General features: G+C 36.3%; 2 protein-coding genes across 2 annotated transcripts; both read right to left on the reverse strand.

Annotated features, from left to right (window-relative positions):
* Positions 1-334: 334 nt before the first annotated feature.
* Positions 335-2,662, reverse strand: LOC109165373 (lysine histidine transporter-like 8). Its single transcript, XM_019314097.1, has 5 exons — positions 2,261-2,662; positions 1,894-2,027; positions 1,357-1,787; positions 1,031-1,162; positions 335-956 (listed from the first exon to the last, which is right to left on the reverse strand). The coding sequence occupies exons 1-5, from the start codon at positions 2,503-2,505 to the stop codon at positions 456-458; spliced, it is 1,443 nt and encodes a 480-aa protein (XP_019169642.1). The 5' UTR covers positions 2,506-2,662; the 3' UTR covers positions 335-455.
* Positions 2,663-5,783: 3,121 nt separating this feature from the next.
* On the reverse strand, positions 5,784-10,230 carry LOC109164871. The gene is made up of 2 exons (XM_019313418.1): positions 10,023-10,230; positions 5,784-6,958 (listed from the first exon to the last, which is right to left on the reverse strand). Exons 1-2 carry the CDS (start codon positions 10,228-10,230, stop codon positions 5,784-5,786), a joined length of 1,383 nt encoding a protein of 460 aa, XP_019168963.1.
* Between the last annotated feature and the right edge of the window lie 2,498 nt (positions 10,231-12,728).

The following is a 12,728-nucleotide window of genomic DNA, read 5'->3' on the forward strand; positions in this document are numbered from 1 at the left end:
AACTTTCTTTCTCAATTAATTGCTTCATTCGTGAGTTGGAATTCACTACGCACTCAATTTTCGTCACCCTCCACTACTTATTTGTCATCCACGTACACCATCCAGCAAGTGCCATACTAATTATTGAATACGATTTACTGCACTCCACACAACACAATAATGCAATAACGTAACTAGTAAGTGCACCCAAAAAAATGCAATAACTAGTATGTATGTGTGTATATATATATATATATATATATATATATATATATATATATATATATATAAAGAAAAGTGGGCTCTTCATCCAAATTTCTTTTTGAAATTAAAATAGATATATGATTGTTGTCTCTACATGCGTTGGTGAATTTACAAACATTTTCCTCCATTTTTACATACTTCAATGATTATTATGCATTTTAGAGTGGACATTGTCAAATATAATGCATATATGTTAATAGATGGTTACAATGTTAAGGATTAAAAAAATTAGCGTGCAAACCATCAGCTATCAAATTCCACAATGTTGCAGTCGCCAATACCGTACACATCAACATGCCTAAACAACCTAGGCCCATGTTGACGCACCACACTAAGGTGTAGGGACGAGGTTTTTTTATGGCAATCCACATAAAACATGGATAAGCGAAAGTAAGCGGCATTGTGATGGAGCCGATGAAGCCTGCCAAACTTCCCAAGAACGGGAAAGCTACTGATACTAAGTAGGTCAACCCACCAAACAAAACTTTGAGACCCATTCGCACCCACTTAGGGCAACTCATCATCATCTTTTTCTTGCTCAAGTATATTCTTTCCCAGTTGTCCAACACCGGCAATGCGTAGATTTGGTAGGTGCACAAGCAGGCAATGATGATGATCATGTATATTGCACCCATTAAGGATTTCGATATGTCATGTATGTGGAACTTTTCAAATGCATTTAATATTCCTCCTTTTTTATATGATGTCGGCATCTGGAAATAATTAATTAATTAATTGAATCATATCACACAACAAATCATAAAATGAAATTAAATTATAAAATTACCAGGTTGCCATAAGCCCAATACCCCGCAATGGCTAGCGGAAAATGACATAATGCTATGAGTATATATGACGCAATAACTCCTGTGCACATGCGGCGGCGCAATGGAACTTTTGTATTTGTAGGCAATGTCCCCTGCAGGTAAGTTAGTTAATTGCTTGTTAGCAATAAGTTAACAAGTGAGATGGATGGATGGATCGATCAGCCACTGATCAGCCAGTAGTACTAGCTAGTACAGACGTGATCAGATCAGTGTATGTATTTCATGGATGACCGTATATATAGTAGTGTAGGGCGGCATGTATATATTATGTATGTATAATACGCACCTGTATCTCTAGGATGATATTGTGACCTCTAAATGCAAGGGAGATGACGGCAAGAGCATTTGCGATGTCCCGGAACCTGTCCAGCTTTGAAGTAGAAAGCTGAGGTGGATCGTAGGTAACCCCTTGCGGCGGTCTGCCTTTGCTGACGGATAAAGTCCAGAGTATAGTACAGTAGGCAATAGCCGTGAGTGAACCGAGGAGAGAAATCCAAGCCAAGGAATTCAAGTTGGGAAAGAAGAGGGAAATGAAGATGGCAATGCAAACAAAGAGCAAGAACCATTCAGCGCCTGTAAGTCCTTTGGGATCACCTCCGCACATGGTTTTGTAGAAGAGCTGAAGGCTCCCTCCCCCGTTGATTATTAGCATCACGCACGACCCTCCCGATAAATACATTGTTGGGAATATAGCTGCCAACTTGCCCATTTTTCCACCTGCAGATCAGATCAGATCAGATCAATCCGCCCATTAACATCAATCATAATTCCTCAATATAATATATATTATTGTAGGTACCTAACTACATACTGTTTTACTAACCAAAAGCTACAGTTGCGAGATGGACGTATCTGCTGAAGCGAGTCCCTGTGGTCGATTCGTGAAGATCCACCAACAACCATATGGTATACAGTTGCCATACAAATAGCAACGATAGACAGATAATACCCCAAACCCTGCTTGCAACATTAACATATATATATATGTAAGAAATAATAATAATTAAAAGACCATAAAACATTGACTGCAGTCAGAGTCAACCCTACATAGCTAGCTTGGATCTTCAGTTCCTCTGTTAATATTAAACTGAAAAAGGAGTCATTCTTTTATAATTACTCGATCTGATCTTTATATATAGTATATATGTATAAATTGAGGTGAGTGGTGAGGGACATATATACATACATACCAACCAAGGGAGGTGAATGCAACTGGGAGAAGGAGGGCCTGGAGTCCAATTCCAGAGGAGAGCATATGTGAGGTGATGCTGAAAAAGTTGCCATTTCTGGATTCGGTAATGGGGAGGCACGAATCTAGTGGAGCAAACGCCTGCACTTGTGCCGCCGGCTCATTATCGATATCCACTGGAGCTATTCTCGTCGACGTCCATGATCCAATCCTCTCTACTCGCACTTCCACCGCACCATCTTCCATCCTACCTACTTTAATTACTTCAATTCGATCTCTCTCTCTCTCTCTCTCTCTCTTTGTGCCTTCAACTTTAATTTCATTTTCTTCTTTAATTATGCTATACACGCCCGCATATATAGACCGCCAGATGTGTGGTGCAGTGCGTGTCAAATTCAAATCTCCAAAACAAGTCTTTTAAAAATACTTTTTTTTAAAAAAAAAAAAAAATCTAATTTAATTAGAAGAAGAAGATTGTTAGTTAGGTAAGGAATCGAAAATTTATTTTTAAAACTTATTTTCGTACTATATAAGTGCGTATTCTTCGATTTGGACTTGAAGTCATAATTAATTAAATTAATTAGAATCATCGTTTTCCATGTTAATTATTAATTAATGAGTAATACAACACATATTTATCATTTTCTTTATTGTTTTTTAAAGGATCATTTTCCTTAATTAATTTATTTAATTCCCATTAAGTCAGGAACCGCTGGCTGAGGTCAATTTCTGGAATTTGCTTTCCTTCTACCGAGTAGTCCATAGTCCATATTCAACAATGAACGGTACCTACCTACTATACGAGTCTACTAGACTACGACGCAAGCAATGTGACGTCATCATGTTTTGCATTCGCTTACGGCACTGTATGCATCATTAACAGCTGGCCTTAAATAGTTCAATCGTTGTATCATGGACCGAGTTTTTTGCACTTTTGGTCCCACGACTATAGTGGCACTGGCAGAGTTGATCCACGACTTTTGAACCTTGCAATTTTAGTCCACGACTATTGATTTTTTTGCAAAAATGATCCTTCCGGCCACTTTTTCGTCAAAATGTCACCGGAAGAAAAATTTTTCGTTTTTAGCAGGGGTAAAATTGACATTTGACTTGTCTCCAATAAATAAATAAATAAATAAATTAGCGTTTGACTTTACTACTCCTCTTATTCACCAAAACAACAAACAAAATAAAACCCCCCCAATTTCCCGAACCCTACCTGCGAACAAGACGCCATTGCAGATGCAGCAGAAGCATAAACATGCATTTCGGAGAAGGCCTCCTATCGATTCAGACATGTCCGAGTCAGAGTTGACTCAAGCAATTCTGAAATTCGAAGAAGCTTACGAGCAAGCAGAGAATGTAAAGTTGCAGCAGATGGTGGTGATGGAAAAGCAGAGAATGAAGTTTGTAGATAATGAAGTTTGCAGTAACTAGGAAGAGTTTTAAATTAGGTTGGTTAGTGTGCATTTTAGGCAAATGACTAATGCTCTTGTTTCTTTTACTCATTATGAATGTTCATGTTGTTGAATAGAAATGTGTAGGATCATTTTAGTTTGGCAGATCTATGGTCAATGCTGAACATTGTTGTATCATTATGTTACTTGTGAAACTACAGCTCGTGTAGAATGATGAGAAAAAAATTGTAGTTCATTAGTGATCAAGTGAAATTTAATACTTCCACCATGCTTTCTACTGTATATGATATGCAACATTATCTTCTGCATGTTGTCCTTGTTGCTGTTTTAGATTACCCACAATCAATTCTCTGTTGTGTTATGCTCATCAATAGACAAAAATCCATCAACCATAGACAAAGAAACCATAAACAGTCTGCTGTATTAACCATAATCAGTGTTTACAATTTTAAGACAACAAAACTGCATTGGCAGTATAACAACAGTTTTGGCATCATTGTTTGACAAAATAACATGCCTAAAATCATAAACCATTACAGTTTTGGCATTACAAAAAGAATCATAAAAACCATTACAGTTTTGGCATTACCAAAAAAACCATAAACCATTACATCAGTCAATTTTACTTGGAACTAGATTTGGTAGAACACTTTCTCTGAACTAGAAGTTTCACTCTAAAATTAGTTTTGTTCTTGGCTTGAATTAGTGGGGCTTGAACTTGGGCTTGAAGTGTTTCTACATGTGCTTGAACTGGTGGGGCTTGATCCGAATCTCCTTGGGGTTGAACTGAATCTGATTGGGGTTCTTCTGATTGGGCTTGTTCTTGCATTGGCAGTATAAGATCATCCAAATTGAATGAACTTAAAGCAATATCAAAATCATATTCTTCTTGTGTTAAAACATCACGGGCTCCCATTTCCTGAAACCATAAACCATAAAACATAGACATTAAACCATAAACCATAGACAATAAACCATAAACCATAAATCATAAACCACTGCTTACCATTGGAGCTAGAATGTAAACATTAGGCTCAGTGGTGTTTTCAACAACTGGCTCTGAAGTGTTCTCAACAGTTGGTTGTGCTTTGTTATGAACTTGTGGTTGCTTCTTGGATCTCACCCTTTTTCTGGGATTATTCTAAACAAAAACAACAACAATAAGTAAAATTATTAAACTAAACATATAAAGATAAATAAAATAAAGTAATTAAAGCATTACCAGTTTTTCTGTCAAACTTGGATCATTAGGACATCTCCTATTATTGTGGCCAGACTGTTTGCAATTGGAGCAATGTAATTTTATTTGAGACCTTGCCACTCTTTCTCCATCATTTTTTATCTTGTGACTTGTTGTCTCACCTGCTGACTTTTTCCTTAATATTTGTGGCCTCCCTACTCTGGCAGTGTACACAGGAGGTAGGGGTGGATTTCTTTCACGTATAGGCCAATCATCAAGGCCAGCCATTGGTCTAATACATCCTTCATAAATCTTCAAATATGTATCTTTAGAATAACAGGGGTGGATGTAGTCAGTTACATGGCCTTTCCCATGCTTAAGCCAAATTGCACGAACACCATGCTCACATGGAATACCAGTGAGGTCCCACTTTCTACATGAACAGGTTCTTCTTTGCAAATCCACTCTATGTTGTGCCTCATACATACCTCCAATCTCAAATAAATATGTGTCACATTGATATCCTGTATAACCAGCTGCTTTTTCCTCAATAATCTTAACTTTCTCCACAATCCTAGGGCAAATATTGCCAGTCCACTTACTCACTTTTTCCCTATTGGCAAATAGCTTGGTCATTAACTGCTTTCTGATTAATTCAAGGCACAAAATGATAGGTTGTTTACGTGCATCAATAATTACAGCATTAAAACTTTCACAAATATTGTTCACCAACATATCACAATGAGAAACACTTGTGAAATGTGACCTACTCCATTCTGTTGGACTCTTATTAGATAGCCAAACATATGCATCCTCATCCAATTGTCTAAGTTTTCCAAGTGCAGTTGTATATTTGGGCACAGTTGTTGCTTTGGCACAGTCCCATAGTGCATCCTTCAATGCCTTTCCTTGAAATCCCGCAACCTTCATATTCCCATGAAGGTGCCTAACACAAAATCGGTGCGCAAAACCACTTCAAATGCTTCTATTAAACCCTTTTGTTTATCTGACATGAAGGTAAATTCATGTTCATTCCCCTCACTGATTTCTAAGTCTTTTTTTAAGAATTCTAAAAACCACACCCAAGACTGTTTTGTTTCACCCTCAACAATGGCATATGCAACAGGAAAGATTGAGTCATTAGCATCAAGTCCAACTGCAGTCAGAATTAACCCCCCAATTCCAGACTTCAAATGAGTTCCATCCACTCCCAAGATTGGCCTACAAAATTTGAAACCTTGCCTATATCCATCCCAACACATGTACAGTCTAAGGAATCTGTTTCCCCCACAAAGTTCAACATTGTCACTGAGCTTCACCTCACAGATTGTCATAGGATTAGTCCTGATAATTTCTTGGCGGTAACTCCAAATCTTTTTGAAATTATCATCTAGATTACCCCTAATTTGAATTTTAGCTTTCTTCATTGCTCTATAAGCTTGATGTGTACTAATATGAAACTTTTCATCTTTACACACCTTTTGCCTAAATTTTTCCATTTTCCAGTCATCATGATGTGCAATCTCCTTACTCCACCTCTTTGCAACTACAGTTGACGTTGCTCTTGAATTCTCAGAAGTCCAACAACATCCATCATGTTTATCTGTCAATCTATGGATGCTCCAATTCAAAGAATTCTGTTGCTTTCTTAAAGTTACTGTCCAAGGACAACTACTATCCCTACATTTAACAACTAGTCTGGCTTTGTCATTCTTAACAATTTTTACATCTTTTCCATTGTTAAAGGCATAATTGGTCACAGCTTCCTTAAACTCTTCTTTGCTAGAAAAAGTCAATCCTAGGATTAAATGAGGCTCTTTCATATCAGTAGCTGCCCTAAAAACAGGCCACTTACTACCTTCTACATCACTATCTGAGTCTTTTAATGATGCATCATCAGATAGATTAGGTTCGTCCAAATTTCTCTCCCAACTATTCACACCAACTGGTTCACTAGAAATACCTTCTACCCCACCAAACTCAACTGTAGAATCCACATTCTGATCAAATTCAAAGTCATCAATATTTGATATGTTACCATCTATTTCATACTCACTATCAGTATCATCACTTTCTGCATCACCGTCACTACCATTATCACCTAAATTATAAAAACAATAATCAAATTGTTATAAGAAGAAATGAATAATTAGCTAAGACATAATAGTAATCAAATTGCTGGCACAACAAAACAACAAAAACAATATGTTCACTTGTAATCAAATTCACTAGGCAATTTTAAATATTTATCACAAATTTTTAAGGAAATGTTTGTGGGTACTGAAATAACATATGGTAACTCAATGGTGCCAGACAATGGTTGTGAAGAATATTTGAACCATATTTAAGGCATTTACTGGTTCGAAATACAATATTTAGATTTAAGCCATTTGTTCCAATTTTCCAACTCCAAGGTCTGTTGCTTGATTTAAGCCATTTGTTCTAGTTTTACAACTCCAAGGTCTGTTGACACTGGAGTGTGGTCCCCATTCACAGAACACATGCCACATGTTACAAGTAAACATTATAAATTGATTACTGGTCCCCAGAACACATGGTCTCCATCTATAATACTACAGGTTTGCAATACACTTAATATAAAAGCATATTCTGCACTTTTCGTACTAGGCAAAATGTATATAATGCACTGTAAACTAGTATAGACATATCAACAAAATTCATAGCAATAACACCATACAAACACCCACAAATATAGACACAAATATTTTACAAACTAAAAGTTTGGACATTGAAAACTTACCATCACTCCTCAACCTACGCGGAATCATTCTTGAATTTTTCGCACTGGAGAATCAAGCCACGAAATCCAAGCGACTATTTGTGACTGTTGTTGTCTTGTTCGAGGTAGGGTTCGGGAAATTGGGGGGGTTTTATTTTTAAGTCAAACGCCAATTTATTTATTTATTTATTTTTTGGAGACAAGTCAAATGTCAAATTTACCCCTGCTAAAAATGGAAAATTTTTCTTCCGGTGACATTTTGACGGAAAAGTGGCCGGAAGGACCATTTTTGCAAAAAAATCAATAGTCGTGGACTAAAATTGTAAGGTTCAAAAGTCGTGGATCAATTCTGCCAATACCCCTATAGTCGTGGGACCAAAAGTGCAAAAAACTCATCATGGACCACTACACTGTGAACTTTTGTCCAATATATAGAATTCAAGTTTATAATGCATAGAATATGTTCATAATACACATACATATAAACACGATATAATGAACATGAATTCTGTGTATTATATAACTTAGGACACATAAACACTTAACGTAATACATAGAACTCATGTTCATAGAAATATAAAATTTAGATTCATTATATTGTATTTATGTGTATGTGTATTATAAACATGAATTTTATCCTTTATGAAGTTAAATTTTTGTATTAGACCATTGTAGACCCTGATTCACGACATAAATTACCTAAATAGTTAAAGGCATGCTAAAGCGTGTAATTTAACAGTACATGCTAAAGCGTGTAATTTAACAGTACATACAGCACACAAAACTTTTTTAAGTTTTAATACAGATTTTGAGATAATTTTTGTTTTCTTCCAGGCCTGTAGCAAAAGAAAAGCACTGTAGTAATTCATTACTTTTGACTTTGGAGATTTGTTAAGTGAGAAACAAGAACGAGTCCGTGCAACACGCACCTATATATGGATTCACATACAAATTAACCAAGATAATGTTCAAATAAGTTCTCATATTAATTTGTGTAATTAGGTTAGAGCGGTGCAACGGATGGGTTCGGGTTCATGGAAGGTCATACCGATCAGATTTTGAATACAGTATTCGAGCCCTTATCCGTTTATTTTGTAACCTAAATTCGTCGGATATTCAACTGAATTATCGAATGGATATCCGTTTAAATCGTCGGATAAATCGATTATTTATGATAAAAGTGTAAGTGCAAAAATAATAAATTTATTTAATTAAAATAACTGATTTTACAAATTTAACTAATAAAATACAGAAAGTAGTTAGACACTTCAAAGTTACAAACTATTTAAAAACATACAAACTTAAATTAAAATTTACATTCCTAACTTCAAAACATAAAATGATAAATGATAATTGATTAATTGATACAAACTAACCGATTTGAGATGAGAGTTGGGTCTTGAATTTACAAACTAAGCATTAAGCATACAAAAACACAAAAGAGTGAAATTCAGACATTCAGCAACTGAGTCACTATAAGCTCCATTGCTCCAAGCCTCCAAAGTCCAAAGTCCAAGCCACCAAGCCGGCCTCAGCATTCAGCCATTCAGCATTTACAACTCCACAAAAGAATACCACTATATGTCTATATTGAAATACCCTAATAATATGATAATAATCTATTTGGCTATTCCTCTTCCTGATAAGTTATAACACAAATCTTTGATAAGATTTAAAATATTTAAACTTTAAACAATTGAATATGAATGACAATATGACATGAATACATGATAGATAATTTATATAGAGTGCTCAGGTTGCTATTTTTTCAGATCAACTAAGGATTATGGGAAATTGCTCAATATGAGTATGACACAAAACACCACACTACATAGGCAGCATGCCAAACCCAATTCTATATATTCAGAAAACATGATGGAAGCATCATCATTGCACAGGGGGCCAAAGACAATTAAGTAATTAACAATAAGAGAGATATGGAGAGAAGTGAAGACATATACATTACTAGAAACCATTCATCATTCAGGTGCCAAAGACAAAAAGGATTACTGAATGTTTGAATCAGTTATACACTGATACCTGAGCTCAGATGCTCAATGGCAGCAACATTTAAAATGTCACCAAGCTATTAAACACTTTCCAGTTCCCAGCCAAGGAATGAGGGACTGGGGGACATTGATACACATACACTGATACAGACATATCACATATTTATCATTCATCAAATATCAAAATAAATACAGAAATGCTTTATGGACTAGAAATTCAGAATGATTGAATGAATAATTGAATATATAAGTATATAACCATACAGGTATTGTAAGCAATGATCCAACTCCAGTGCTGGATGTGCTGCACAACTCTGCAAAAAAAATAAAAACACAAGTGTAAGTTAAAAGAAGTAATAATTTATACTTTATAGTTATAACTTATAAGTTAAAAAATGTAAATTTTCAGTATTTACATTTCTCAATCCTTTCAACATCATCAATGTTTTCTTCATCAGAGATTGGTTGATTGGCTAACCTCAACCAATCCTGTGCACACACGAGTGCCTCAACAATCTTAGGAGTTAGGGAACTCCTAAAGGCATCTAGTACCCTGCCACTGGTACTGAATGTTGATTCAGATGCAATAGTAGAGATTGGAACAGCAAGTACATCCCTTGGCATTTTAGATAACACATGGAACCTATCAGAATTCCGCTTTCACCATCTTAGAAGGTCAAAAGAATCCTCTTCATCCACAATGACCTCAGAAAAATACACCTCCAACTCATTTTTTTCATTGACATATCACCACTACCCCATTTTTGTTTCTTAATCTGGGATTTCGGTAATGCTTGAGGTTTCCCAATAGAAACAGAATCAGAAATTTCAATAATGCAATCTGGAACTTGTCAAGAGATCACATTATCACAGTCCACACAAATCACAATCATAGAAACCCTAATCAAAGTATCACAAATTAGAGACAAGTGACATGCAATCTGGAACTTCTCAACATATCACATTATCACAGTCCACACAAATCACAATCTATAAGACTATAATCTAATAATCTATAAGATTAGGGTTTAGAGAATAGAGATTACTTCGTTTCTCTAAATTAAACCCCCGAGAACAAAGTGCTTCGATTCCTAGCCAGCGAATTACAATCCACCATAGTACCGCACGTCCGCATCGATCAAAGACTCAGACTCTCAGAGGTCAGGGGCTACCGGTAAGAAATGGGGCTTCCACCGAAGAATAATAGCTTCCACCGGAGACTCACAGTCTAACTCACACTCTCAGTGACTGAGAGAAGGGCAGAAGACTAGAATAGACTCAAGAGATTGAGAGAGAACGAGAGACTATGAGAGAACTAGGGTTTCAGAGTTGAGAGAAGATAGAGTTCTCTGGAAGAAGCTAGAAGGGAAGAGCTGCGCAAATGAGAAATGCCCTAGGGTTTCAGACTTTCAGCCTTCAACGCATAATATATACTACTCCTGCACGACGTCGTATTACTTAGGGTATACCAACCCTTACCTTAAATTGGATAATTGGACGGGTTCGGTGGAAATTATACCCCCCCCCCTACCCGACTTCATTAAACCGGCGTCGTTCAATGCTACAGATCAGATTTGGCATTTCGGGTTCGGGTTTCGCACCACTCACTCGTGTCGGGTTCGGGTCGGTCAGGTTCTGCACACCCCTAAATTAGGTCATTCAACTTCAAAAAGTTTCAATTAGAACATCAAACTTATAAAAAGAAAAGTACAATTAGCACTATTTTGCAAGTTACCTTCAGGTAACCGATAAACTTTTTAATGATTAAAATTTTCAAGCTGATGTGGCTTTCACATAATTTTTTAAAATGATATATTATATTAAATTTAATTTTCCGCAACAGCTGAACCACACTGATTTGCTACGCTGTTATTTTGATGCCGCTTGGGATGCCAGCACGGGAAGGGCGTCGATGGGCACTGTCCTCATGTCGCCGGCATGAGATTTTTTAGCAGCCACCTCTGGTCCTTTGCCGGATTGCACTTCAACTCTTTTGACCGAAACTATTGTATGTAGAGAAGTCCTATCTTGGCTGAAGGGTATAAGGGAGGTTGTTGTTGCTCTTCACACGAATTGTGTCGTTCTCGAAGTAATTTGCAATCCTCAACTGACATCTTGTATTATTTTGGCATAGCCATTAACGACTTCATTTCCTTGATTTATAGTTTTGATACTTGTTCGATTCTTTATGTTCCTAGATAAACTAATATTATGGCTCATACTTTAGCAAAATCTTGTAATCCCTCGTTGCAGGATAACTCATTGTTTTGAGACTTTGTCCCTCCTGACTCCATTTTGGAGTTTTTTGCAGTAATAATATATTCTGTTTTTTCCTTCAAAAAAATATTAAATTTAATTTTTAATTAGTAATAATAATAATAATCCTAATTTAAAAAAAAAAAAAAAACTTATAAATCTTGGTCTATGTACGCCGGCATCTCACTTTTAGGGTGCATTTGTCAAGGAGGAGTGAATTTGGGTTGGGATTCCTGATAAGGAATTTGGATGTTGGGTTACGCAAAAGGGAAAAGGGACTTTCCCTTTGATGTTATTGACTTGAACAACGCCAAGCCCTTAGAGCATCCCCATTAGTGCATTTTGCACAACTTTTGAGAATAACTTTGGTGATGTGGATGAGAGAAGGTAAAGAGATAGAAAATTAGAGTTTCTCCTGCAAAGAGTGGATTTTTTGTGGTCCCAAGGCACAGACAAAGATAACAATTGTTTTTTTTTCTTTTTTTCTTTTTTACCCAGTCGGAGCATCGTCGGATCGATGTGCTCCTTGCAATTCATTGTGAACACCATAATTTTCTCGTCCTCGCAACACGAGATTACTATGTCGTCCATGAAATTCAAGAATCCGAAGAAGCTCACCGTCATTACTTTATCCTGGATTAGCCGATCGACGTCTTCAACGACGATCACCGACTTGCTAGCAGTCTGCAATATAAGCAATTTGAGATCGGAATCAACCGAAACCCTAAAATCCAACGTCAAACTCACCAATCTGAAAACTGAAAATGTGAATTAGGAAGAAAGAATGAGAGAAAAGAGTAAAAATCTTCTTTTGCTCTCAAAAGAGACGGTCATTTAACATCCAAATTAATTGATAGAAGACCATA

Source organism: Ipomoea nil, unplaced genomic scaffold (assembly GCF_001879475.1).
Source record: "Ipomoea nil cultivar Tokyo-kokei standard unplaced genomic scaffold, Asagao_1.1 scaffold3069, whole genome shotgun sequence".
In the NCBI taxonomy this organism is placed as follows: Eukaryota; Viridiplantae; Streptophyta; class Magnoliopsida; order Solanales; family Convolvulaceae; genus Ipomoea; species Ipomoea nil.

What these genes read in the sequence shown, in the direction of transcription:
- LOC109164871 (XM_019313418.1), bottom strand. Translation starts at nt 10,230, where the DNA reads ATGCCAAGGGATGTACTTGCTGTTCCAATCTCTACTATTGCATCTGAA. An exon ending in TGTTGAAAGGATTGAGAAAT is followed by an intron (nt 6,959 to 10,022) that starts GTAAATACTGAA and finishes TTTATAATTTAG; the next exon opens with GTGATAATGGTAGTGACGGT.
- LOC109165373 (XM_019314097.1), bottom strand. Translation starts at nt 2,505, where the DNA reads ATGGAAGATGGTGCGGTGGAAGTGCGAGTAGAGAGGATTGGATCATGG. An exon ending in ATATCATCCTAGAGATACAG is followed by an intron (nt 1,163 to 1,356) that starts GTGCGTATTATA and finishes ACTTACCTGCAG; the next exon opens with GGGACATTGCCTACAAATAC. An exon ending in ATTGGGCTTATGGCAACCTG is followed by an intron (nt 957 to 1,030) that starts GTAATTTTATAA and finishes AATTATTTCCAG; the next exon opens with ATGCCGACATCATATAAAAA.